Source organism: Passer montanus, unplaced genomic scaffold (assembly GCF_014805655.1).
Source record: "Passer montanus isolate IOZ18808 unplaced genomic scaffold, ASM1480565v1 scaffold250, whole genome shotgun sequence".
Classification (NCBI taxonomy): domain Eukaryota; kingdom Metazoa; phylum Chordata; class Aves; order Passeriformes; family Passeridae; genus Passer; species Passer montanus.
This window is the reverse complement of record NW_024367150.1, coordinates 156202-184152: the sequence shown is the minus strand read 5'-3', so window position 1 is coordinate 184152 and position 27951 is coordinate 156202. Positions and strand designations below refer to the sequence as shown.

At 60.8% G+C, this 27951-nt stretch overlaps 3 protein-coding genes across 5 annotated transcripts in view; 1 reads left to right on the top strand and 2 right to left on the bottom strand.

The window, feature by feature from the left end:
- The first annotated feature begins 2354 nt into the window (after positions 1-2354).
- Positions 2355-4073, top strand: LOC120503394 (hornerin-like). 3 transcript variants are annotated; one of them, XM_039711868.1, is made up of 3 exons: positions 2356-3246; positions 3347-3546; positions 3581-4073. In XM_039711868.1, the coding sequence occupies exons 1-3, from the start codon at positions 2681-2683 to the stop codon at positions 3760-3762; spliced, it is 948 nt and encodes a 315-aa protein (XP_039567802.1). In that variant the 5' UTR covers positions 2356-2680; the 3' UTR covers positions 3763-4073. The 3 variants fall into 3 exon arrangements, with proteins under 3 accessions (XP_039567801.1, XP_039567802.1, XP_039567803.1); XM_039711869.1 differs by having other exon boundaries at positions 3313-3546; XM_039711867.1 differs by having other exon boundaries at positions 2355-3246; positions 3313-4073.
- A 6173-nt stretch (positions 4074-10246) lies between these two features.
- Positions 10247-27951, bottom strand: part of SHANK3 (SH3 and multiple ankyrin repeat domains 3) — a 126027-nt gene continuing 108322 nt past the window's right edge. The window contains exons 21-22 of the mRNA XM_039711873.1: positions 25745-27946; positions 10247-11782 (exon numbers count right to left, since the gene is read on the bottom strand). Coding sequence (XP_039567807.1) covers positions 11236-11782; positions 25745-27946 — 2749 coding nt within the window. The 3' untranslated portion in view covers positions 10247-11235. The remainder of the gene's footprint in view (positions 11783-25744; positions 27947-27951) is intronic.
- LOC120503392 lies at positions 14945-17778 on the bottom strand. Its single transcript, XM_039711866.1, has 2 exons — positions 16643-17778; positions 14945-16598 (listed from the first exon to the last, which is right to left on the bottom strand). The coding sequence occupies exon 2, from the start codon at positions 16148-16150 to the stop codon at positions 15158-15160; it is 993 nt and encodes a 330-aa protein (XP_039567800.1). The 5' UTR covers positions 16151-16598; positions 16643-17778; the 3' UTR covers positions 14945-15157.

Sequence of the window (27951 nt, the reverse complement as noted above, 5' to 3'; positions counted from 1 at the left end):
GAGACTGCTGGGGACAGGATGGGGACAGGGGTGGGGACACTGCTGGGGACGGGGGGGGGACAGGGGTGGGGACAGTGCTAAGCTCAGTGTTGGGGACAGTGTTGGGGACGCTGGAAGGCTCAGTGTTGAGGACGCTGCTGGGGACACTGCTGGGGACAGGGGGGGGACAGAGTGGGGACAGTGCTAAGATCAGTGGTGGGGACAGTGTTGGGGACACTGGAAGGCTCAGTGTTGGGGACGCTGCTGGGGACACTGCTGGGACAATGCTGGGGACAGGGGTAGGACAGGGTGGGGACACTGCTGGGGACAGTGCTGTGACAGTAGTTGGGGTCAGTGTTGGGGACACTGCTGGGACAATGCTGGGGACACCGCTGGGGACATCCGGGATGGACACCCAGGTGATTGGGGACACCCGGAAAAGTGGGGACCCCCAGCCCCTTCCCTGTCCCTTTGTCCCTTGGCCACGAGGGTCCCCCCCCGTCCTGGCGCTGGGGACACCAGCGGGTGGCCGGGACCTGCTGGGGGTGTGACACGGGACAGTGGCACCGTGCCATTGGTGTGGCACCTGTGGGAGCCAGGGCACCCCAAATCTCACCCAGGGGCACCCCAAAACTCACCCAGGGACACCCCAAATCTCATCCGGGAACACCCCAAAACTCATCCAGGAACACCCCAAAATTCAGTCAAGAAAGCCCAAAATTCACCCAGGGACACCCCAAATCTCACCCAGGGACACCCCAAAACTCATCCAGGGACACCCCAAAACTCATCCAGGAGAACCCCAAAACTCACCCAGGGACATCCCAAAACTCATCCAGGAACACCCCAAAATTCAGTCAAGAAAGCCCAAAATTCACCCAGGGACACCCCAAAACTCATCCAGGGACACCCCAAAACTCATCCAGGGGCACCCCAAAACTCACCCAGGGACACCCCAAATCTCATCCGGGAACACCCCAAAACTCATCCAGGAGTATCCCAAAACTCAACCAGGGACACCCCAAAATTCACCCAGGGACACCCCAAAACTCACCCAGGGACATCCCAAAACTCATCCAGGAACACCCCAAAATTCAGTCAAGAAAGCCCAAAATTCACCCAGGGACATCCCATATCTCATCCAGGAACACCCCAAAACTCATCCAGGAGCACCCCAAAATTCACCCAGGGACACCCCAAAACTTATCCAGGAGAACCCCAAAATTCACCCAGGGACATCCCATATCTCATCCAGGAACACCCCAAAACTCATCCAGGGACACCCCAAAATCCATCCCACCCAAAATTCATCCACCCCAAAATTTGATGGGCACCTCAAATTTCAGCTGGGAGTATCCCAAAATTAAACGGGGGCACCTCAAAATTCAGCCAGGACATCCTAAACCTCATCCAGGAACACCCCAAATCTCACTCAGGGTCACCCCAAAACTCAACCCAGGACACCCCAAAATTCATCTGGGGCATCTCAAATTTCAGCCGGGAACACCCCAAAACTCAACCCGGGACACCCCAAAACTCATCCAGGAACACCCCAAATCTCACTCAGGGGCACCCAAAATTCAGCCAAGGACACCCCAAAACTCAACCCAGGGTCCACCCCAAAATTTCATTTGGGGCATCTCAAATTTCAACCGGGAACACCCCAGAACTCAACCTGGGACACCCCAAAATTCAGCCAAGGACACCCCAAAATTCATCCGGGACATCTCACATTTAAGCTGGGAATATCCCAAAGTTCAATCTGGGACACCCCAGAATTCAGCCGGGAACACCCCACATCTCACTAAGGGATATCCCAAAACTCATCCAGGAACACCCCAAAATTCAAGTGGGAATACCCCAAATCTCACTCAGGGACATCCCAAAACTCATCCAGGGCACCTCAAACTTCAGCCGAGAACATCCCAAAGTTCAGCTGCAAACACCACAAAATTCAACGGGGACACCCCAAATTTCAGCTAGGAACATCCCAAAATTCAATGGGGACACCCCAAAATTCAAGTGGGAATAACCCAAATCTCAGGGATGCCCCAAAATTCATCCAGGGCACCTCAAATTTCAGGCGGGAACATCCCAAAGTTCAGCTGTGAACACCCCAAAATTCAACGGGACACCCCAAATTTCAGCCAGGAACCTCCCAAACTTCAATGGGGACACCCCAAAATTCAATGGGAACACCCCAAATTCCAGCCAGGAACATCCCAAAATTCAATGGGAACACCCCAAATTCCAGCTAGGAACATCCCAAAATTCAACGGGGACACCCCAAACTTCACCCACTGGGCTCTGTCCCTGGGGGGCTCCCGTTGTCCCCCCTTGTGTGGGTCCGGGACCACCGCGGGATCCGAGCGACCACAGGACGAGGCAGAGCTTTCTTATAAATTTATTACATAATAATAATAATAATTAATAATAATAATATAATATAAGAAACATAGATCTCTGTGGGGGATGTGTATCACAACGTCAAGGGCGGGAGGCGAATGGCCGCACCTCCGTGACTCCGGAGAAGGAGAAAGCTCCTCCGAAAATCCATACAAAATTAAGGGTGAAGTCAAACTGACCCTGGGAAATTAAAAACGGAACGAAAACCCACAGGTGAGTCCGGCTGGGGGCGGAACCGAGAGTGTGGCGGGGCCGGGCTGTGCACATGCAGCGGGCGTGAGGGCGTGGCACATGCATGGGCAGTGAGGGCGTGGCCGGACAGCGGCCCCGCCGCGCGTGGGGCTGGCAGGGCCATCGTCCCCCCGGGGGGCTGAGTGACCCCGGGGGGTTCTGCTCTTCGTCACACTCGGGGGTACGGACGGGCGGATGGAGGGGGGCGATGGCGCCGGGCGGGACAGCGGAAAAAATATCGACAGCTTGGGGGGGAAAAATCCCCTTTGGAAGCGGGGGGAAAAGAAAAGGAAAAGTGTCTCCCTTTGTACAGCGGAAAAACCCGAGTGGTGGAGAAGCCATGAGAGGAATCACAGTAACCGCCGCGGCCCGGGGCGGCGCGGCCCGGGGGCGGCGTGGCCGGGGACGGCACGGCCGAGGGGTTGGCGTGGCCGAATCCCAGTCAAGGGGTCGGCGTGGCCAAGAGGCCAAGCGGTGCTCAAAGGGTCAGCACGGCCAAGGGGTTGGCGTGGCCGAGGGGCGGCCAAGGGCTTGGCACGGCCAAGGGGTTGGCATGGCCAAGGGGTTGGCATGGCCAAGGTGTTGGTGTGGCCAAGGGGCTGGCATGGCCAAGGGGTTTGCATGGCCAAGGTTTGGCATGGCCAAGGGGTTGGCATGGCCAAGGTGTTGGTGTGGCCAAGGGGCTGGCATGGCAAGGGGTTTGCATGGCCAAGGGGTTGGCATGGCCAAGGGGTTGGTGTGGTCAAGGGGTGGTCAAGGGCTTGGCATGGCCGATGGGTTGGCATGGCCAAGTGGTCAACACGGCCAATGGATTGGCATGGCCAAGGGGTTGGCGTGGCCAAGGGGCGGTCAAAGGGTCGGCACGGCCGAGGGGTTGGCATGGCCAAAGGATCAACATGGCCGACAGGTTGGCATGGCCAAGGGATCAACATGGCCGACGGGTTGGCATGGCCAAGGGATCAACATGGCCGACGGGTTGGCATGGCCAAAGGGCCAAGGGGTGGTCAAGGGGTCGGCACGGCCGAGGGGCTGGCATGGCCGAAGGACTGGCATGGCCGAAGGGCTGAGGCGTGGTCAAGGACTTGGCACAGCCAATGGACTGGCGTGGCCAAGGGGTCAGCACGGCCGAGGGCTCAGCATGGCTGATGGGCTGGCGTGGCCAAGGGCTTGGCATGGCCAAGGGTGCTCAAAGGGTCAGCACAGCTTAGGGGTCAGTGTGGCTGAGGGGTCAGTGTGGCTGAGGGCTGACCGAGGGTTTGGCACGGCCAATGGCTTGGCATGGCCAAGGGGTCAGTGTGGTCAAGGGGCCAGCCTGGCCAATGGGTTGGCGTGGCCACGGCATGGCCAAGGGATTGGCACGGCCAAAGGGTTGGCAAGGCCGAGGGGTTGGCACGGCCAAAGGGTTGGCATGGCCAAGGGGTCAGTGTGACCCCGGGATTGGCGTGGCCAAGGCGTCAGTGTGGAGTGTGGCCGAGGGGTCGGGATGGCTGAGGGGTCAGTGTGACCCAGGGGTCAAGGTGGCTGAGGGGTCAGTGTGATCCAGGAGTCAGTGTGGCCGAGGGGTCAGTGTGACCCAGGGGTCAGTGTGGCCGAGGGGTCAGCGTGACCCGGTGTGACCCGGGGGTCAGTGTGACCCGGGGTCAGTGTGACCCGGGGGTCAGTGTGACCCGGGGGTCAGCGCGGCCGAGGCCCCGGGCCGGGGTCAGGGGTCAGCTGGGCTCCCGCTCTGCCTTCTCCCGGATGGCTTTTCCAAAGGCTCTGGAGGTGGCCGGAGCGGGGACAGGAGCTGGGGACACCGGGAATCGCTGTCCCCGCGGGGAGGGGACGGCAGCGCTTTGGGAACGGCCACGGCACCGCGGGGTCCCGTGGTGGCACCGCGACACCGGGTGGGTGACCCTGGCTGCGGGCACGGGGCCACCCCGGAGCCGGTGGCACGGCGGGGACAGGCTGGGGGTGCAGAGGGACACCCGGGGACACGGCGGGGACACCGGGGGGCTGTGCTGGCAGCTGGAGGGGCCGCCCCAGGCGAAGCCGGTTCGCCCGGGGACCCTGATGGCCTTTTGGAAGTCCCTTGTCCTGCTCCGCCACATCCCCGTGGCAGCGCAGGGGACAGGGGGGGACAGGGGACAGGGGTGGGCAGGGGTCAGGGGTGGGCAGGACAGGGGACAGGGGACAGGGATGGGAAATGAGGGGGACAGGAGTGGGCTGGGGACAGGGATGAGCAGGACAGGGGACAGAGGTGGTAAATGAGGGGGACAGGGATGGGCAGGACAGGGGACAGGGGTGGGAAATGAGGGGGACAGGGATACAGGGATGGGCAATGCAAGGGACAAGGGAGAGCAGGGCAGGGGACAGGGGTGGCAGCGCAGGGGACAGGGATGGGCAGGGCGGGGGACAGAGACGGGGAGGACAGGGGACAGAAATGGACAGGACGGGGGACAGAAATGACGAGGGTAGGGGACAGGATGAGTGGAGCGGGACACAAGAATGAGCGGGCGGGTGACAGGGATGACCTGAACAGGAGACAGGGACGAGTGGCACAGGGGACAGGGATGAAGGGGACAGGGATGGATGGCACGGAGGCAAGGATGAGTGGGGCAGGCGACAGGGATGAACGGAATGGGGATGAGTGGGGCAGGGACAGGATGAGTGACACAGGGGACAAAGGATGAGAGGGGCTGGGGACAGGGACAAACGGGACAGGGATAAATGGGACAGGGGGACAGGGACAAACGGGACAGGGATAAACGGGACAGGGGACAGGGAAAAATGGGACAGGGACGAACGGGACAGGGATAAACGGGACAGGGATGAATGGGACAGGGGACAGGGACAAATGGGACAGGAATAAACGGGACAGGGGACAGGGATGAATGGGACAGGGGACAGGGACAAATGGGACAGGAATAAACGGGACAGGGGACAGGGATAACCGGGACAGGGACAAACGGGACAGGGTACAGGGATGAACGGGACGGGGACAGCAGGACGAGGAGGCTGCGGGGACGCAGCGGGCAGCTTGGCGGCAGGGATGAGTGACACAAGGTACAGGGATAAATGGCACAGGGGACAGGGACAAACGGGACAGGGGACAGGGATGAGTGACACAAGGTACAGGGATAAATGGGACAGGAGACAGGGACAAACGGGACAGGGGACAGGGATGAACGGAATGGGGATGAGCGGGGCAGGGACAGGATGAGTGGCACAGGCGACAAAGGATGAGAGGGGCTGGGGACAGGGACAAACGGGACAGGGATAAATGGGACAGGGGGACAGGGACAAACGGGACAGGGATAAACGGGACAGGGGACAGGGATAACCGGGACAGGGACAAACGGGACAGGGATAAACGGGACAGGGGACAGGGATAACCGGGACAGGGACAAACGGGACAGGGATAAACGGACAAAGGATGAGAGGGGCTGGGGACAGGGACAAACGGGACAGGGATAAATGGGACAGGGGGACAGGGACAAACGGGACAGGGATAAACGGGACAGGGGACAGGGAAAAATGGGACAGGGACGAACGGGACAGGGATAAACGGGACAGGGATGAATGGGACAGGGGACAGGGACAAATGGGACAGGAATAAACGGGACAGGGGACAGGGATAACCGGGACAGGGACAAACGGGACAGGGTACAGGGATGAACGGGACGGGGACAGCAGGACGAGGAGGCTGCGGGGACGCAGCGGGCAGCTTGGCGGCAGCCCCGGGCGCTCGCGGGACGGGCCGCGCGGGTGGAAGTCGCCTTCTCTGGCGTGGGGCCTGACTGGGACGAGCCGTGGTGTCCCCGCGGCGCGGGTGACACTCAGTGTTCGCCAACACAGGTACGGCTGCAGCTGCTTCAGCGGGAGCTGGGCGTGCCGGCGGCCTCGGCCGCGGCTCCGCGGGCGCGGAGCGGGCACCGCCATTTCCGCCCTCGGGGGGCGCCGAGGAGGAAGAGGAGGAGGAGGGAGGGGGAGGAAGGCTCCTCGGAAATGGCGAGAAGGCGCGCAGCTCTCCGGTCCCAGAGCGAGCTTGGGCGGAGCGGGTGCGCTCCGCGGGGTCGGCCTCTCGCGGCGAGAGGCGGCCGCGGGCGGGGGTCTCCGTCTCGGGGTGCCCCAAAAAACAGCTGCGGAAGGGGCGGAGACCCGGGGGCACCCGGCGGCACGGCGCCGGGCTGCCCGCGCTCAGGCCACCACGGTCACCTTCCACCCGCGCCCGTGGAGCCCCGGGGGACAACGCGGGGGACACCGGGACACCGGTGCCACCCCGGGGGCACCGAGAGCGCCGGGGGCTGCCGGGGGCTGCGGGGAGCGGGGAGGGAGGGCAGGGAGGGACGGGGGGGGAGGGCAATGCCAGGCAGGGTGGGCAGTGCCAGGCAGGGTGGGCAGGGCAGCCAAGCAGAGTGGGCAGTGCCAGGCAGAGCGGTCAGGGTGGTCAGTGCCAGGCAGGGTGGTCAGTGCCAGGCAGGGTGGCAGTGCCAGGCTGAGGTCAGGCTGGGCAGTGCCAGGGTGGGCAGTGCGGCCAGGCAGGGTGGTCAGGCAGAGTGGGCAGTGCCAGGCTGGGGTGGTCAATGCCAGGCAGGGTGGTCAATGCCAGGCTGGGGTCAGGCTGGGCAGTGCCAGGGTGGGCAGTGCGGCCAGGCAGGGTGGTCAGGCAGAGTGGGCAGTGCCAGGCTGGGGTGGTCAATGCCAGGCAGGGTGGCAGTGCCAGGCTGAGGTCAGGCTGGGCAGTGCCAGGGTGGGCAGTGCGGCCAGGCAGGGTGGTCGGGCAGGGTGGGCAGTGCCAGGCTGGGGTGGTCAATGCCAGGCAGGGTGGCAGTGCCAGGCTGGGGTGGTCAGGGTGGTCAGGCAGGGTGGCAGTGCCAGTCTGGGGTCAGGATGGGCAGTGCCAGTCTGGGCAGTGCCACGACGTGCCAAGGGCCAGCACCAAGGGGACCAGGGTGGCCCAGCCGGGAGCAGCGGTGGCCGTGCGGGGCCGTGCCGGGCCGTGCGGGGCCGTGCAAGCCGAGCGCTCGCGAGGGGCCCCCGGGGGACCCCCGTGTCCCCAAGGCGGGCACAGCCACGTGCCAGGGGTGGCGCGGCCAAAACAGCGGCGGGCGCGACCCCAGGGGGAGCCCCAGGAGAGCGGCCCGGGAAGGGACAGCCAGAGGAATTCCCGGGAATTCCGCAGTCCCGCAGCGGGGGAAGGAGCCCGCGCCACGGCACCGTGCGACATTCCGGCACGCGACATTCCCCGTGCGACATTCCGACATTCCCGCGTGCGACATTCCCGCCGTGCGACATTCCGCGTGCGACATTCCCGCGTGCGACATTCCGACATTCCCCCGTGCGACATTCCCGGCGGGACGCGGAGGCACCGGGAGCTCCCCGGGATGCGCGGCGGGGCTCGGGACAGCACCGGGAGGTGGCGGAGGGACAGAGGGACAGAGGGGACACGGAGCGGAGGGGGCAGGGGAGGCACAGGACGGGGGCACGGGATTGTCTGGGGTGGGATTTGGGGTGGGATTTGGGATCGGATTTGGGGTGGGGGCTGCCAGCCTGTCCCTGTGCCCAGAGTGTCCCGGGAATGCCGGCACAGAGGGGACACAGAGCCAGGGTGGCACCGGGCGGTGAGGGGCGTGGGGATGGATTTGGGATAAGGGTGGGATGGATTTGGGGACACAAGGTTGGGATGGATTTTGGGGAGATTGCACAGGGTGGAGCTGGATTTGGGGGCACAGGTGAGGTGAATTTGGTGGATAAGGATCGGGTGGATTTGGGGATAAAGGTGGGATGGATTTGGGGGATAAGGGTGGGCTGGATTTGGGGCACAGGCGGGATGATTTGGGGGCACGGGTGGGATTGATTTGGGGCATAGGTGGGGTGGATTTGGGAGACAAGGGTGGGCTGGATTTGGAGTAGGGCTGGGCTGCATTTGGGGGATAAAGGTGGGATGGATTTGGGGGGCAAAGGTTGGGCTGGATTTGGGGCACAGCTGGGCTGGATTTGGGTTAGGGTGGGATGGATTTGGGGGATAAGGTTGGGCTGGATTTGGGGTACAGCTGGGATGGATTTGGGGTACAAGTTTGGGCTGGATTTGGGGTACAAGGTCGGGCTGGATTTGGGGCACAGCTGGGCTGGATTTGGGGGTCCCGGTGGGGGGCACAGGGCGGGGCTGCACTGAGGGCACGGGGGGTGGGACAGTGACCATGGGGGGCTGGCACGGAGCATTGGGGTGACACTTGGTGCCACAGCGGGGCTGGCAGGGCAGCTCTGGGGACACGACCGAGGGCAGGACCTGAGCTGGGCAGGGCACAGCCGGCGGGCGCGGTGGCACCGCGGTGGCGCGGGGAGGGCTCGGGCCGTGCCCGGGCTCGCCGAGCCCGCCATTCCCGCTTTGTTTTTTGTTTTTATTTTTTTCCCGGGATTTTTTTTTTTTTCCCCGGCTCGTCGCCCACCGGCTCCGGACCTTTCCCCGCTCCCGGATGGGACAGCGGGGTGGCAGCCGGGGACGGGGACAGGCCGCGCGCCCCCGGTGGCTTCCGGAGAGCGGAGGGTGTCGCCACCGGGGTGGGGGCTCGGGGACAGGGAGGTGGCACCGGGGACCCTCCTGGGGACACCCCGGTGCCTGGCACAGGGCAGGGGACATCCCAGAGAGTTCCCAGAGCCCCGGCACAGGGCAGGGGACATCCCGGGGACACCCCGGTGCCCTGGCACAGGGCAGGGGACACCCCGGGGACACCCCGGTGCCCTGGCACAGGGCAGGGGACACCCCGGGGAGGTCCTGCCACCCCGACACAGGGCAGGGGACATCCCAGAGAGTTCCCAGAGCCCTGGCACGGGGCAGGGGACATCGCGGGGACATGCCGGTGCCCCGACACAGGACAGGGGACATCCCTGGGCCACCCCGGGGGAGCTCCGGGCTCTTTTCCCTGGCAAGGTCGGAAAGGTTCGGAGATGTTGAGGGTCAGGACGGAGCTCCCTGTCCTCCCCTCTTAGCACCAGAAGAGTTTTTTTTTTTATTTTTTGTTTTTTTTTTTTTAATGCCTTCCTGGGGGTCTCGGCTTTTGGGACCACCGAGCCCTCCCCTCCCGGCCAGCCGGGCACGCCCTGGGGACACGCGGGGGGCGCTGGGGACACGGCCGGGGGGTCGGGGTCCCGGCAGTGCCCCCTCCCCACCCCGGGCATCGCCCCCGTGGCCACCGCCAGCCCCGGGACCCCCAAAACTGGGGACGCGACCCCCGGGGACCTCCCTGCTGTGTGCCTGGAAGACTCGGTGTGTCCCAAAACGCAAGTTTGGTTTGTGTTTTTTGTTTGTGTGTGTGTGTTGTTGTGATTTCTCTGAATCTTTACAAATCCAGAGCGTCTGAAAGGAGCTGTTTGGGGGGGCGGGGGGGATTTGAGGGGGTTTTGTGGTGTGTTTAAAAAGACTTTTTCACATTCATTCAGTCGCTTAAAAACTCCCGCGAGCCACGGGCGTCCCGGGAGCGTCTCCTCCAGTCCAGAGATAGGAATTTTTTTAGGAAAATCCTAACAAAAATCAGGTGGCTATAGCTCTGGAGATATAGATATATAGATATTCTCTCTTTCCAAATATAGAGCTGCTTAAAAAGATGCAAAACGAGGGATGAGCGGGGTTTGGGGGGGCCGGAAGGGCTTTTTTTTTTTTCCTTTTTTTTTGTTTTTTCTTTTTTTTTGCTGCGGGATTCGTCCCCCCCCCAGCCTCCCGACATTCCCAAACATGCTTCGATCCATGCGCTCCTCGCTCCCTCTCACCCGGCCGGGGCAGCAGCTCAGAGTCCGGGGGGGTCCGCCTGGCGGGGGGGCTCTTCTGGCACGGCCTGGCACGGCCTGGCACGGCTCGGGGTGGCACGGCCGCCGCTGGAGCCTTCCCGGCCCTTCCTTCCTCCTCTCCTTCCTCCTCTCCTTCATCCTCTCCTTGCTTCCTTTCTCCGGGAGCGCCGCCGGGAGGGCCCCGCTGGAGCCGCCGCCTCCGAGCCCGACGGGGACACCTGGGGGACACCTGGGGGACACCTGGAGGGGACCCGGGGCCACCCCTGGCAGGGACACCTGGGGGGGTTCAGGACCCGGGGCCACCCCTGGCAGGGACAATTCTGACCCTGCCAGGGACACCCTGAGGGGTGTCAGGACCTGGTGCCACCCCTGGCAGGGACACCAGGGGGGGTTCAGGACCTTGGGCCACCTCCAAGCCTGGCAGGGACAACTGTGACCTTGCCAGGGACACCCTGGGCGGGTGTCAGGACCTGGGGCCACCTCTGACCCTGCCGGGGACACCTGGGGGGTGTCAGGACCCGGGGCCACCTCCCGGCAGGGCCACCCGGGACTCGTCAGCACCTTGGGCCACCTCCGAGCCCGGCGGGGCCACCCGGGAGGTGCCACCCCCGCAGGTGCCACCCCCGCGGCGTGTCCCCGCGTGTCCCCGGTGCCAGCGCCGGGCCGGAGCGGTGTCGCAGCCTCTCCGGGAGAACGGGAACGAGGAGGAATTTCATGCAACATTCCTGGGCCGGGGGCGGCGCGGGAGCCTCGGGGGCGGCCCCGCGCCCTCAGTGCAGCGCTCGGAGAAGGAGCGGGAGGATCCGAGTGGGTTTTCTTGGCTTGGGAATGCCGGCCCGGCTCCGGCCGCGGTCAGCTGTCCACCAGCTGCTTGAGCGCCCGCTCGATGTTCATGCGGTGCCCCACGCGGGTCACCCCCAACTCCACGAAGTCCTCCTTGGTCAGCGCGGGCAGGTGCGTGCCCTCGATCTCGTGGTCCTCGAACTTGTCCCGGTGCTCCACCAGGTTGATGCTCTCCAGCCAGTCCCCCACGTCGTACTTGTTCCACAGGTGCAGCGGCTTCTGCATGAAGGGCCGCGGCGGGTGCAGCGTGTGCAGCCCCGGCGACGGCGACGGCGACGGCGACGGCGAGCGGCTGCGGGCGCTGACGCTGCGGACCACGAAGCGGACTTCCTTGGGCTCGTGGGGGATGGAGAGGCTGGAGGACTTGAGGATGGTGGGGGGCGTCAGGCCGTAGGGCCGGACGGTGCTGAGGGGCTCGGGCCGCTCCAGCGCCGCGGGTTTGACGGGGCTGGGCGTGCGGCGGGTGACGGGGTAGCGGCTGCCGGGCCGCACGGTGAAGGTGGTGCCGGAGCTGCGCTGCGAGATGGTGCTGAGCTCTCCTAAACTACTGAAAAGTCTGCGGAGAGAGCGGGGGAGGCGGGGGAGAAAAGAGAGGAGAGGGGAGGGGTGAGGACAGGTCTGGGAATGGGGGCGCAAATCCGGCGGGATTGGGGGGGGGGTTGGTCGGGGGTGGGGGTATCCCAAAGATTCCTTGGGTGGGGGTTCCCGGCCAGTGCTGCACTCCTGGCACGGCTCTGCGCCCCCCCCGAAGTGTCCCCAGGGCTGGGGACGAGCACCTTGTGCCCCGTGCCCACCCCGGGCTGATCCCGCATGGAATGGGAGCGACCCAGCGGGGAAAAGCTGGGATGAGAGGGAACCTTCCGGCATCTTCCCGGGATGGGGGGACCCGCTGGACACCCCTGGTGACGGTCACCTGGTGGCCAGGCCGGTGTCCCCTTGGCACTGGGACAGGTGGGACCCCCTGGCCGTGCCACCGTGGGAATCTTGGATGGGGACAGAGCTCCTCAAAGCGCCGCTGTCCCCTTGGCGTTGTCCCCATCCTGCCATGGTCCCCGTGGGATGGACAGGGAGTGGGGAAGGAAAGGGAGCTGACACCTGGATGGATCCTAGAAAATCAGAGTCCTTGCTCTGGAGAGGCTGGGAAAACTGGGAATGTTCTCCTGGAGAAGGGAAGGCTCCAGGGAGAGCTTCCAGAACATTCCAGAGCCTGAAGAAGCTCCAGGAGAGCTGCAGAGGGACTGGGGACAAGGGACAGGAGCCAGGGAATGGCTGCCAGTGCCAGAGGGCAGCCGTGGATGGGATCTTGGCCATGAGGAATTGCTGGCTGGGCTGGAATTGCCAGAGCAGCTGGGGCTGCCCCTGCATCCCTGCAGTGCCCAGGGCCAGGCTGGACACTGGGGCTGGAGCAGCCTGGCACAGTGGCAGTGTCCCTGCCCTGGCAGGGTGGCACTGGGGGGGCTCTGAGCTCCCATCCCATCCCATCCCATCCCATCCCATCCCATCCCATCCCAGCCCTGCCACTCCATTTGTCCTCAGAACTATCCCATAAACTTCCCGCATCCCAGTGCCTCAGTTTCCCTGCTCGGCCTCCCATCTCAGCTCCCTCCTGGAAAACCGGGACACTCTGGAATGCTGCTGGGATCCACCACTGCCTCGATTGCCACCTCCTGGTTTTGGGAATGTTGATGAGCTCCAAGGATCCCATAAATCCATGGCTCCGAAGGGATGAGCTGAACGTGGCTGAAGATCCACAAGACGAGCCCCATTCCCGATAATTCCCGTTTTTGAGCCACATTCCCGATAATTCCCATTTTTCTGCTTCCCTGGCACAGCAGAGAAGGAATCACCTTCGGGAAGCTCTGACAGGGAAAAGCTGGATGTCCTGGGATCATTTGGATCGTTCCTGGGATCGCTGGGATCTTTCCTGCAATTATTCAGATTATTCCTGGGATGATTTGGATTGTTCCCGAGATCTCTGGAATCGTTCCTGGGATGGCTGGGATCACTCCTGGGATTGTTTGGATCGTTCCTGGGATTATTTGGATCACTCCTGGGATGGCTGGGATAATTCCTGGGATGGCTGGGATCACTCCTGGGATTGTTTGGATCACTCCTGGGATGGCTGGAATCACTCCTGGGATGGCTGGAATAATTCCTGGGATTGTTTGGATCACTCCTGGGATGCCTGGGATCATTCCTGGGATGGCTGGGATCATTTGGATCACTCCTGGGATGGCTGGGATCATTTGGATCACTCCTGGGATGGCTGGGATCACTCCTGGGATCGTTTGGATCATTCCCTGTTCCTTGGTGAGGCTGCTCCGGTGTTCCATGGTGGCCCTCAAACCCTTGGAATTGTCTCCCACAATTCCCACTGCAGCTTCCAAAGGGGCTGTGACCACGCCCCAGATTGGTGTGGTTGGAAGGTTCCCAGCCTTCCTATGGATCTTCTTCCAAATCCTCTTCCAGTCTTCCTGTGGACATTTTCCCAATCTTCCTACGGATCTTCCATCCAACCTCCCAATGGATCTTCCCGAATTTCCTATGGACATTTCCTGACCTCCTCGTGGATCTTCCTGTGACCTCCTACAGATCTCCTCTGACCTTCCCGAGGGGTTTTCTCCAACATTCCAGTGGAGGTTTCTCCAACATTCCCAAGGAATTTTTCCCAACATTCCTATGGATCTTCCTCTGACCCTCCCATGGATCTTCCTGAGATCTTCCTTCCAATGGATCCTACGGATCTTCCTTCCTTTTGATGGACCTTCCTCCAATGCTGATCCCAAACATAGCCCTGGCCCTGAGCCTGACCCTGATCCTAACCCTGATCTTGATCCCGGTCCTAACCCTGACCCTGATCCCAGCCTTGACTCTGTCCCAATCCCGGTCCTAACCCTGACCCTGATCCCAGCCTTGACTCTGCCCCTAATCCTGACCCTGATCCCAAGTGCAAACCTGATCCCAGCCTTGACTCTGTCCCAACCCCGGTCCTAACCCTGACCCTGATCCCAGCCTTGACTCTGCCCCCATCCCGGTCCTAACCCTGGCCCTGATGCTGACTCTGATCTTAACCCTGAATCTGACCCTAAACTTAACCCTGACCCTGATCCTGACCCTGACCCCAACCTCTGACTCTGATCTTAACCCTGAATCTGACCCTAAACTTAATCCTGACCCTGACCCTGACCCTGACCCCAACCCTGACTCTAAATTGACCTGGATCCTGATCCTGATTTTGATCCTGGTCCTAACCCAACCCTAACCCTAAACCTGACCCTAACTTTAACCCTGATCCTAAACTTGACCCTAATCCTGATCCCAGTTCAGAGGTGATCCTAACCCTGACCTGGATCCTGATCCCAATCCTAATCCTAACCTTGATCCAGGCCCTGATCCCAACCCTAACTCTGATCCTGACCCCAATCCCAACCCTGATCCTGATCCCAGTCCTCACCCTAACCCTACCCCTGGCTTTTCCTGGGAACTGGACAGGGATTCTGGGAACTGGGTAGGGAAACTGGGAGCCGGGCAGGAATACTGGGAGCTGGGGAGGGATTCCGGGCAAGGATCAAACACTGTTTGTGTGTTCTGAAGTTTTCCTGATCCCGGTCACTCCGGTGGATGGGACGTGGCCATCCCAAAGGATCCAGGAGCAGGACACGGAATTCCTGCTGTCCTGAACCTGGTAGCTGCGGGATGAGCCCAGGGAGGAACCTTGGGAGGAACCTTGGGATGAGCCCAGGGAAGAGCACTGGGAGGAATCCTGGGAGGAATCTTGGGAGGAACCTTGGGATGAGCCCAGGGAAGAGCACTGGGAGGAATCTTGTGATAAACCCTGGGATGAGCCCTGGGAGGAGCCCTGGGAAGAACCTCGGGATGAACCCTGGGAGGAACCTTGGGATGAGCCCCAGGATGAGCCCTGGGAAGAACCTCAGGATGAGCCCTGGGATGAGCCTAGGGAGGAATCCTGGGATAAACCCTGGGATGAGCATTGGGATGAGCCCTGGGAGGAGCCTTGGGATGAGACCAGGGAAGAGCACTGGGAGGAACCTTGGGATGAGCCCTGGGATGAGCCCTGGGAGGAACCTTGGGATGAGCCCACGGAAGAGCATTGGGAGGAATCTTGGGATAAACCTCGGGATGAGCCTAGGGAAGAATCTCGGGATGAGTCCTGGAATAAGCCCCGGAATGATCCATAGGATGACCCAAGTGCCCCCTGCACCAACAGAGGGGACGGTTCCCTGCTGGTGTCCCCCAAATATCCCAAATATCCGTGACACCAGTGCCAGGACTGAGGGAATGAATCCACAGCTGGATCCGATGGGATGAGCCCCCCACGGCCGAGAGGAGCCTCCGGAACGACCCCGCTCCGGGTGTTCCCGGAAAGATCCGGAGCAGGCCGGGAGCTTCCGAGCATCCCACGCCTCCGCCCCACCCGGGAGCAGAGCAAATCCCCGGGAATGGCATCCAGCAGCCGTCGGGAAAGCGGGAACGCGGCCCCCGGCATTCCCGCGGCGTCGGGATCCGGCGCCGCTCTCCCGGGACGGGGCCGCGGCCTCGGGAATTCAGCGCTTGGCAGAAAAGGACAAGGAAAAATCAACCGGGAACGGCTCCGGGAGCCGGGACACGGATGGAGCCGGAGCTCCGCACACGGAACGGGACACGAGGACGGGACACGGGGACAACACGGAGGAAGCACAACCAGGAGCACAGAGCCGGCCATGCACGCTGGGAAATTCCCAGGGGGAATTCTCCGGCCCTCCCAACCCCACGGATCTTCCAGCCCAAGGGAGCTGGAGTGGGAACAGCTTTTCCCGGGATCCCGCTGCTGCCCCATGCCAGCCCGGGGAGTCCTTCCAGAGCTTCTGGAAGCCACTGGGATGTGCTGGAACCATTCCACTGGGATGTGCTGGAATCCCTGCATCCCGGTTTTCCTGCTGTGGCCTCGGGTGACTTCCCTGGGGGACTGGGATGGAGCAGGATCCCAGGAGCTCCCTCCTCTGTCTCATGGAATTCTTGCTCCAGAGGGGGACCTGGGACCCCCCACCCTGGGGAACCACGGATGGATCCTGGTGCATCCATGGTTTGCTGGGCCTGGAACGGGGATGCTCTGCCCCCCTTCCCAATGTCCTTCCCGGGGTCTTCTCCACCTTTCCCAGAATCTCTCCCACCATTCCTGGGGTCTTTCTCACCATTCCTGAGGTCCTTTCCCACTTTTCCTGGGGTCTTTCCCACTTTTCCTGGGGTCCTTTTCCCCTTCCTGGGATCTTTTCCACCCTTCCTGAATTCTCTCCCACCCTTCCTGGGACATCTCTCAACCTTCCTGGGGTTCTCCTACCTTTCCTGGTTTCTTTTCTGGGATCCTTTCCCACCTTTCTCGAAATCTCTCCCACCTTTCCTAGGGTCCTTTTCCCACCTTTCCTGGGCTCTCTCCCCACTTTATCTGGGATCTCTCCCACTTTTCTTGGAGTCTCTTCCAACATCCTTGAGACCTCTCCCACCCTTCCTGGGATCCTTTCCCACCTTTCCTGGTGTTCTTCCCTACCCTTCCTGTGGTCTTTTCCCATCTTTCCTGGTGTCTTTCCCTCCCTTCCTGGGATCTTTTCCCACTTTTCTTGGGGTCTCTCCCACCTTTCCTGGTGTCCTTTTCTTTTCCCCCCTTTCCTGGTGTCTTTCCCTCCTTCCTGGGACCTTTTCCATCCTGCTGGGGTCTTTTCCACCTTTCTTGGAATCTCCTTCACCTTTCCTGGGATCCTTTCCCACTTTCTTGGGGTCTCTCCCACCTTTCCTGGTGTCCTTTTCTTTTCCCACCTTTCCTGGTGTCTTTTCCCACCTTTCCTGGTGTCTTTCCCACCTTCCTGGGACCTTTTCCATCCTTCTGGGGTCTTTTCCACCTTTCTTGGAATCTCCTTCACCTTTCCTGGGATCCTTTCCCACTTTCTTGGGGTCTCTCCCACCTTTCCTGGTGTCCTTTTCTTTTCCCACCTTTCCTGGTGTCTTTCCCACCTTCCTGGGACCTTTTCCATCCTTCTGGGGTCTTTTCCACCTTTCTTGGAATCTCCTTCACCTTTCCTGGGATCCTTTCCCACTTTCTTGGGGTCTCTCCCACCTTTCCTGGTGTCCTTTTCTTTTCCCACCTTTCCTGGTGTCTTTCCCTCCCTTCCCAGGATCTTTTCCATCCTGCTGGGGTCTTTTCCACCTTTCTTGGAATCTCCTTCACCTTTCCTGGGATCCTTTCCTGGTGTCTCTCCCACCCTTCCCGGAGCACTGAGCTGCTCCGGGATCTCCCACCCCGCGGCCCCAACGCCCCGGGATCCCGACGGGAATTTCCTCAGCAGGAACACCAGCGGGAAGAGCCGGACACGCCACCACAGCACAGGGACAGGGCCATGCTCCCGAGGGACGCGCACATCCCGGCGCCGGCGCCGCTCCCTCCGGCCTCCTCCCAAAACCTGGGGGACACCGGCGGGAGCGGGGCCGCCCGGGGCAGGGAAGAGACAGGTGAGGAATGGGACATTCCCGTGGGATGGAGCTATGGAATGGGAACGTGCTCACTTACACAACTCGCCCACCCTCCGGAGGCCAGAGGCGGATCTAGGACAGAGCAGCGGGACATGCACATGGAAGCAGGAAAAGAGGCAATGAGAGAAATGTTAGCTCCGGTCCGGGAAGCGCCACACGGAAAAGAAGCCACCGGACGTCGATCCCGAGGGATTCGGGGCCGGGAGAACCGCGGGAATCGATCCGGCCTTGGTGTTCCCTGAGTGGAGACCCCCAGCTGGGTTTGGGGAGAGGGGGGATTGGGAATGGGGGAATGGAGGGGGTGGGAATTGGGGGCAGATCGGGATGGTTCCCATGGGATGGGTGAGGGCGTGGCCGGCCGGGAATGGGGCGGTTGGAATTGCATGGATTCAGCCAAAGCCTGGAGGGTTGGACAGCGACAGAGCTGCTGGGAGGGCTGGGAAAACAGGGAACGGGGAGAGGGATTTGGGAAGGGATGAGGGATTTGGGAAATGCAGGGATTGGGGAAGGAGCAGGGAACTGGGAAAGAGAGGACTTTGGGAAAGGCAGGGAAATGGGAAAGAAGAATTTGGGAAAGGCAGGGAAATGGGAAATGTGGGGATTTAGGAAGGGCAGGGATTTGGGAAAGAGAGGAATTTGGGAAAGGCAGGGATTTGGGTAAGGCAGGGATTTGGGTAAGGCAGGCAAATGGGAAAGGCAGAGAACGGGAAAGAGGAATTTGGGAAAGGCGGGCAAATGGGAAGGGCAGGGATTGGGGATGGAACGGGGATTTGTGAAAGAGAGGAATTTGGGAAAGACAGGGAAACGGGAAATGGAGGGATTGGGGGAGGAGGAGGGATTTGGGAAGAAACAGGCATTTGGGAAAGACAGGGAAATGGGAAATGCAGGGATTTGGGAAAGAGGAATGTGGGGAAGGCAGGGATTTGGGAAGGAGGGGGATTTGGGAAAGGCAGAGATATTGGAAAGAGGGCAAGGCAGGGATTTGGGAAAGGAAGGAAACAACAAATGCATGAGAAAAATGCCCCACAGCCAAAACAACACCGAGCAGCCGACACAAAATTCCCAAGTTTTTCCATGTCCCCCCGGGGCTGGTGACAGTGACGGTGCCATCGGCCACCCCCAAAGGCCACGGGATGTTCCCGGGGATTCCCAGAGGGAATAACCTGGGGAAGTTTCCCGGGATGTGCTGCTGGGAAGCAGGGAATGGCCTCATCCCACCCGGATAAGGAGCAGGAGCTCCCAGGTTTGGAATGGCGGCTCCGAACGCCCCCAAACCCCTGGATTATTCCCAGTTTTAACCCTTTCTGCAGTGGAACAGGCAGGAAATGCCAGAGCTGTGCCAGGAGTGGGGACAACTCGGGAATGCCGAAAGTTGGGAGCTGCCATTGGAGCAGAACATTTGGGAATGTGGATTTGGGAATTTTTGGGAAGGACACATGGTTATCCCTTGGGAAAAACATCCCAAGGGGCCCAGGCCGGAGCAGGGATGGGGAGGAGACCCAAGGGGGTCTCAGGCTCCAGCTGGGATTTGTCCGGAGCGGTTTTGGGATTGGGATTTACCCGTGAGCTCTGTCCTGGCCTGTCCCGGAGCAGGGACGATCCAGAGCAATCCCAGCATCTGGGAAGCTCCAGCAGGGAGCTCTGGCAGGGTCAGGGATGTCGTAACTAAAATTCCCTTTTTTCCTTCTCTGATCCTGGCAGGAAAAGGGAATTCTGGGCTGGAATCCATAGGAAAATTCCCAATTCCTCGAGTGTTGCCCCTGGGCCTTCCCAAGCCAATATCTTCCTGTGAGAGATCCTGCAGAACATCTGGAGCTCCCTCCTTCCCTGAACTCCACCTGGAACGGATCCCTCTGGATTTCTCCAAGGAAAAACCCTTTTCCCATGATTCCCACCTCAAGGAAAAGGTGACAAACCCCAGTTTGATGGGAACATGGGGACACTTCCCACTTGGAGGCTCCTTCAGGACCTGGAGCTCATCCCGTGGAGCTCCAGGCAGCCCTCACTGCCCGTCCCAAATTTCCCAAAAAGCCCATTTCCTTGGGATGAGGGTGATGGGTGATGCTGGGATGGGAGAAGCCAGCGGAGCGGTGACGCGGGGACACGGTGACACCGGGACGGACACGTGCTGGGACCCTGTCTCCTTGTAGGCATCAAACCCTTCCCAGATCCCGCGGCACCCCGGGATCATCTGGGATCAAGGGCTGGAAGGGTCCTCTCAGTGCAGCCCCCCAGAATTCCCGGTTTTCCACGGCTCAACCTCCCTGAGCTGTCCCAAGGCTCTGCTGGTGGGGAAGGTCCCCAGCTTTCGAGAACCTGGGGAAATTCCATGGAAACCCAGAGGGGAGGGGATCCAGGAGATCCCACTGTGCCTGGGGACCCCTGGAGAAGCCTCTTCCCCTGGGAAGTGGAATCCATGGAGCCCGGTGGGAGGCAGGGTGGAGAATGCAGAGGTTGTGGCCATCGGCAGCGTGGCCACCTCCATCCCAGTCCTGGCCACCTCATTCCCAACCCTGGTCATCTCCATCCCAATCCTGCAACCTCCATCCCAACCCTGGTCATCTCCATCCCAACCCTGGTCATCTCATTCCCAATCCTGTCATCTCATTCCCAATCCTGGAATCTCCATCCCAATCCTGGAATCTCCATCCCAATCCTGGAATCTCCATCCCAATCAATCCTGGCCACTTAACTCCCAAACTTTGCCACCTCCTTTCCAGTCCTGGCCACTTCCTTCCCAAATGTGGCCATCTTCTCTCCAAACTTGGCCACCCGTTCCTCAGTCCTGGCCACCTCCTCTTCAAATGGGCCACCTCCTCCTCCTCCTAATTCTTGGTCACTTCCTACCCCAATCATGGCCACCTCCTTCCCAATCCTGATCACTTCCTTCCCAAACTTGGCCACCTCCTCCTCAATCCTGGCCACCTCCTTCCCAATCCTTGTCACCTCCTTCCCAATCCTGGTCACCTCTTCCCAAACCTGGCCATCTCCTCTTTCCCAAACTTGGCCACCTCCTCTCCAGAAGTGGCCACCTCATCCCCACCTGTCCCTGCCACACAGAGCCCCTCTATTCCCACCCTCCCTCGCTCAGCCATCCCAATCCCCCTTCTCCTTCCCTCCCCACAGCCAATTCTCTCAATTTTCATCCCAAATCCCTGCTTCCCATGGGAATTTCCCCAGGAAAACCCCCAGGCCTACAAGGAAACAGGGGGTGTTTCTCCAAGCTTTTGCTGGGGTGTGACACCGTTTCTGGGACACGGAATTCATTTAGGATCAGAGAAAAAGATGCAGCTTTACCCTAAAAGGAACTCAAACCCCAAAGGGCTCAAGTTTCTTCTCCTTCTCCCTCAGATCTGTGGGAATACAAAGGAATTCATGGAATTGCAGAGCAGCACCGGAAATGCTCCCTTTGGAAGCTCGAATTCCGCTTCCCAGGAGCCTTTTTGGGGTTAAAGAGAAACAAAGGCACGAGCAAAGACACAAAGAAACCCCTTGGAAAAGTTTCCCTCAGATCCAGAGCTCCAAACTGGGACACTTGGGATGCTCCTGGAAGTCCCCAGGGGCCAGAACTCCTCGGAAAAGCTCCCCCAAATCTGGATCCAGAACCCCAAAATGGGACATTTGGGATGTTCCTGGAAGTTCTGAGGAGCCAGAAGCTCTTGGAAAATCTTTCCTGAGCTTGGATATGGAGCCCCAAACTGGGACGTTTGGGGTATTCCTGGGAGTCCCCTTGAACCCATTGGAAAAGCTCCCTTGAGATCGGATCCAGAGCCCCAAACTGGGACATTTGGGATTCTCCTGGGGAATCATTGGGAGTCCTTGGCAAAGGTTCCCTGAGATCAGATCCAGAGCCCCCAGCCAGGACCAATGGGATGTTCCTGGAAGTCCCCAGGAGCCAGGGCCCTTTGGAAAAGCTCCCCCTGGCCTGGCTCCGCAGCCCCAAAACCTTGGAACTCTCCTGGAATCTGCCTTGGAGATTTATCAATGCCAAGGAAAACTCTGGGAAAAGCTGGAAATCTGTGGCTGGGATTTAACTGGAAAAACCCTTGGGATGGGCAAAGCTCCCACAGCTCTGGGCTTGGAGCCTCCTTCCAAATTCCAGAGGAAAATACAAAACTCTAGCTGGGAATGACTTGGATAAATCCCAGGTCCTCCACATCCCAAATTCCTGGGAATTAAACCGTGATCAATCGGTTGGAAAAGACAAAGGGCTTTTGGGATGTTTGGGATGCTCCTGGTGAGTCCCAGAGGTTGGGAAGATGGATCCAGTTGGGATTATGGGTGGCGGGAGCCTGGCAGGGCTGGGTGGGGACACGGGACCGGAATGTCACGGGAATTTTGCGGGAATGCTGCCTGGAGCATTGGAGCAGTGAATCCAGAGCCGGAGCTGGCTCCGGGCGTGGAACGTGGCTCCCAAAATGCTGGGAATGGCCGTGTCCCCAATGACACACACACACCTGTCACGGTCACCGTCAGCTTTATTGGGGACACGGATGTCACACGCGGAACGCGCTCGGCCTCGCGCGGCTCCTGGCTCAGCGGGGTTTTCCCAGGATCCCGGGCTTTTCCAGGATCCCGCCACCGCTCCAGGAATCCTGGACAGGAATTCCAGCCAGGGCGGGGAACAAGAGGGGATCACCTCGAGGTGAAGTTGGATTTTTGGGAAAATTCCTTCCCGAGAAGTTGATGAAGCGCTGGAATGGGATGCCCAAGGAAGGGGTGGAACCCCAATTCCCGGTGGGATTAAAAAGCCGTGTGGATGTTGCACTTGGGGACACAGGGCAGTGCTGGCAATGGTTGGACCCGGTGGGATCAGAGGGATTTTCCAACCTCAACAATTCCAGGGTTTTGGGTTAAACACGAGGAAGCTGCTCTTGGACACGGCCACCAAGGGCCACCACGGATGAAGGGAGTTGTCCCCTTGCTCCGCTGCCATTGTCACCGTCCCGGGTGTCCCTGGTCCCGGGATTGTCACCGTCAGTGGCCTGAACTGTGACCTGACGTTCCCACTGTCAGAATTCCTTGGGCTCTCTCCCAGTCCCTCGGCTCAAAGGTCCTTCCGTGGACGCCCGGCTTGGGGGGAGACAGAGCCGCAGTTAGAGCTCGGGAAAAATCCATGGATCGGGGCTTCCCGGGGTTCCCAGGGAGCATTCCCACAGGGATCGGTCAGGGAAAGGCGCCGGGGACTGCTCTGGAGCAGGGAATTCCCTGAGCTTGCACGGAATTGCTGGGAATTCAGGATGAATGTGGGGAGGGAGGAATTCCGGGATGATTCCTGAATGGCAGCTGCTCCACCAATCCCATGGATCCAGAGCTGCTGGAAGGGCTGAGGGGCATCAGGTGTGGGAACATCGATGTCCCTGTCCCTCTGGAACTCCAGACCACCTCAGTGTCCCCATTCCCAGATTCCAGGACACCTCATCATCCCCTTTGGGGACTCCAGGCCACCTCCCTGTCCCCATCCCTGTGGAACTCCAGGTCACCTCAGTGTCCCTGTTCCTTGTGGAATTCCAAGACTCCTCCCTGTCCTTCTGGGGACTCCAGGTCACCTCAGTGTCCCCATCCTGCAGAACTCCAGGGTCCCATCCCTGTGGGTCTCCAGGACACCTCGGTGTTCCCATGTGGAACTCCAGGTCACCTCAGTGTCCCCATTCCTGCAGAATTCCAGGCCACCTCCCTGTCCCCATCCCTGTGGGATTCCAGGCCACCTCTGGCTCCTGGCAGCTCTTGAGGGACATTCAGGTGACACTTCCCTTCTCTGGACAATTCCAGAGCCTGGAAAACGCGTCCCAAACTGGGTCACCCCCTCTTACCTAACTCTGCTCCCATTATTCCCTGAATTCACAGCAATTCCATAAAAAACCAGGAGAACTCGGACAATGCAGGAGAGCGGCTGCCATCATTAAAAATTCCGTTCCCCACTGGCTTCCCAGGAAACATTTCAAGCCTTTAACATCCCAAAACTCGGGAGATGAAAGGCCGTGACTTTCCCAAAAGGGAAAAACAGGGAATGTGGGACTCTGTGGGATGGCTGGAAAGGCCGGATTCCGGCGGGAGGTGAGGACAGGATGTGCAGGAAAACAGGAGGCTCCAGGGGCTGGATGAGCAGGGCATGGAGCCCTGGGGATTGCAGGGAAGGCAGGAAGAGAGGATGGAGAAGGGCTGATCCTCGAAATCGGTGAAACTGCTCCGGGGGAAAACCGGGAGATTGGATGGACACGGATGGAAGGGATGGGGACATGGAAAGGGACGTTCTGATGTCACCGGGAGCCAGAGGATTCCCAGCAGGGAATCCCAAACCAGAGTGGGATCCTGGTAAAAGGGCTTGTAAAAGCCCAGAATTCCCAAAATTCCGGCGTTGCTGGAGATGGGCAGAGCCTCGATTCCAGAGGATCCCCGAATGGCCTTGGCTCGGGATGAGGGAGGGGACCTCAGGTGACACCCTGGGGCAGGGAGACATCCCTGGATCTCCTCCCGGTATTCCCAGTTTGGATCTGCTGGGATAGGCCAGAGTGACCCCGGCATGCTCCAGGACACTTTGTCCCCAAAGCCACCACCTGGAATGTCACCTCCTGCGCCAGCGCCATGTGCCGGGAGCAGCCGTGGCTGGGATGGTTTTGGTTTGGTTGGAAAAGCTTTTCCCATGGGAAGGGCTGCCCCTGATCCAGAGCTCCTGGCACCCACAGGTGACACCAGGTGACACCAGGTGACACTGGTGACACCGGCCTTGTTGGCTCTGAAAGGGCAGGACAAGACTCGGAATTTTGGGTCACTTCCTGCTGGGATTTAATATTCCCAAACTTTTAAAGAATTTGGGATCCGATGTGGAAGGTTTGGGATCCTTTTAGGGTTGGGTGGGTGAGGCAGAACCAGGGTGGCGTTGGTGCCACCATGTCCTGTCCGGGGTGTGCCATGGGCCACCTTTGTCACCTCCTGAGCGGGACAACACCTGGAGATCCTCAGAAATGGAGAAGCCCCGGAAAAACCCATCCTTGGTGCTTGGCCAGGAGAGAACACGGAGGGGGTGAGCCAGGACTCGACATTGCCACCACAGCATTGTCACCTCAGCATTGTCATGGTCACCACAACATTGTCACCACAGCATTGTCACCACAGGATCATCGTTGTCAACACATTGTCATTGCCACCATAGCATTGTCACCACACCATTGTCATCATCACCACAATATCGTCATTGTCACCACAGTGCCATCATTGTCACCACAGCATTGTCACTGTCACCACATCATCACTGTCACCATAGCATTGCCATCACGGCATCATCATTGTCACCATAATGTCGTCATTGTCACCACAGCATTGTCACCATGGCAGCGTCATTGTCACCACGGTATCGTCATGGTCACCACAGCATCGTCACTGTCACGACATCATCACTGTCACCACAGCATCATCGTCATGACATCGTCAGTGTCACCATGGCATCATCGTTGTCACCACAGCATCGTCACCACAGCATCGTCATGGTCACCACAGCATCGTCACTGTCACGACATCATCACTGTCACCACAGCATCATCGTCATGACATTGTCATTGTCACCACAGTATCCCCACTGTCACCACATTGTCATTGTCACCACAACATTGTCATTGTCACATCATCATTGTCATCACGGCATCACCACTGCCACCTCACCATTGCCATTGTCACCACATTGCCATTGTCACCACAGCATTGTCTCTGTCACATCGTCATTGTCACCACGGCATCACCACTGCCACCTCACCATCGCCATTGTCACCACAGCATCATCACTGTCACCACGGGGAGGGGCGGACACGGAGCAGCGGGAAGGGCGGAGCGAGGGGAGCAGCCACAGCCACGGCGCGCCGGGAGCCCGTCCCTCAACTCCCTCGCACATTCCGGCTCCTCCGCTGAGCTCCCAAAGCTCCGAGATGTCCCTCAAAGCCACATCCGGCTCCTCAGCAGCGCCACCCGCCCCGTCCCCACCCCGGCCACGCCCGGCTCTTACCGTGCGGCCACCACCGGCGACTTCTTGCCGGGATCCAGGGCGGAGCCGGCCGGTTCCTCGCCCAAGGAGCGCGTGTCCTTGTTGAGCTGCTGGAGGCGGGAGCTCAGCTCGCTGATCACAGTTGGTTTGTCCTCTTCGGCCCCGTGGCCGGGCCTGCTCTCCATGGGGTCCCCCCATAGCTTGGACCTTCTCTGAAAGAGGTAGCGTGGCCGGGCCGCGCTGGTGGCCGCCAGCGTGGCCGCGTGGTGCTGGGAGATGAGCTCGCTGTCCGAAGACTGCTTCAAAAGTGGGTCCCTGAAAGTAACCGGCCCCTTGCTGAGCTGGGACTTGAGTTTGGGCTTTGGAGGCACTGGTGGCTTCTCGAGTAGAAAAGTTTGGCCGTCGGCGAAGGACGTGTAGGTGTCGGTGGGCTCGCCGCTCTCCGAGGACAGCGTGGACATGCTGGAGACCGTGGAGATGGTGCTCGTGGTCTCCAGGTGGTGGTCGCTGGAGCTCCTGGTGTCCACCTCTTCCACTCCCGAGTCCGCCGCCGACTCTGGGGCCGCGGGGGTGTCCGAGGGCTTCCCTGAGGGTGTCGCGCCGGGGGGAGAAGGTGCTACTGCTGTCGCTGGCAGGGACGGCGTGCTGGGCGTGGCCAGGTGGCTCACGGGGGTGCCGGGGGTGGTCACCAGCACCCCGTTGGCGAATTCATCTGGGGGCGGCACCAGCCCGATCTTGGCCAGCTCCTCGCGGGTCTCCTCGTCACTGGAGGACAGCTGGGCTGGTGGGAGGGTCACCGTGTAGGGCTCCACCTCCTCCTCCGAGCTGCCCTGGCCCAGCGCCTTCTCCGAGGCCGGGCTGGCCGGCGGCTTCCCCACGGGGCTGGGCTGGGGCTCGGCCTTGGGGGACTCGGCCGGCTCGGCGCAGACCTCGGGCACAGCCGGGCTCTCCTCTTTGATCTCCAGGCCTATCTCGTCTTGACCATTACTGGTGGCGTGGACCATGATGAGGCCAGCGGTCTTCTGCTGCGACGTGTCCACGATGCTGATGATCATGGACTTCTTGTCCTCGGGTTTCTTCTCCTCCTTGCCTGGCGTCTCCGGTCTCACCTCGGGCTCCTTCCGCAGGGTGGTCGGAGTCCCCCAGGGGCTCTTGGTGGGGGTCAGAGCGCCGGCGTCGGCCGCCATCACCGCCTTCCCTCCGGGGGAGTAGGCGGGGGACACCAAGCTCTCCAAGTCCCCCCTGTCCGGTTCTTTGGTTTGGATGTCCACAAACAGGGGCGCGGCTCTGTCCGAGTCGGGGCTGTGGATCGGGGTGGGCGACCGGGATGAGACTTGAGTGGACAGCGCCCGTTCCCTTGCGGCCAGCGCCAGCGCCAGGGGCGAGTTGGGATCCAGGGGCTTTCCCGTCAGGGGGTGGATGAAGGTCGAGGAGGAGCTGCTGATTAATGGCTTTAAAGCTGACACGGGGGACGGCAGGAGGACATCCCGGCTGCCCAGGAGCCGCTCGTCGATGGAGCGCGACTGCTGCAGCGACGGCATCTCGCTGCCGCCCGGCGCCGGCCCCTCGATGGCTCCCACCGACAGGAACACCGTGGATTTCCTCCTCTCATCCAGCCGCCGGTCCCGGTCCTTCATGACGCCGGCGGCGATGGCGGTGGCGAAGGGGAGGCCGGCGGCTTCCACCTGAGCGATGCCGGGGTGGTGCTGGTAGTCCAGGCGGTGGCTCCGGCGCGTGGGGGACGGCTCCCGGGAGGAGTAGCCGCCGGTGATGGCCAAGGCCGCCCGTTCCTGGGCGTCCTCCACCTGGAGCTGCTTGACCAGGGGGCTCTTCTTCCTCTGCGGCTTGGTGGGGGCGAAGAGGCTCACGTTGAACTGGCCCATGTTGGCGTAGGGGTTGTCGATGACCCGGCCCTTCCTCTTGAGCTTCTCCGGAGGCGTCACCGCCGGGCCGGGCCGCGGGATCTCGGTGGGTTCCACGGGGAGGTGGGAGGAATCCTGCAGGATTATCATGGAGCGGGCCCTCTTCTGCCGCTCGGGGTAGGGCATGGAGCCCCTGGCCTGGTCGTACATCTCGGCCGCGCTCAGCACCTGCGGCAGCCCGTGCAGTTTGGCTTCTAAGCCCGGCTTAAAGCTGGACCTGATGGTGTCGTAGGCCCGGCCCGGTGGCGGCGGCGGTGAGAAGGAGGGAGGGGGGCCGGTGTCGAAGTAATAGGGGGAGGGGGGCGG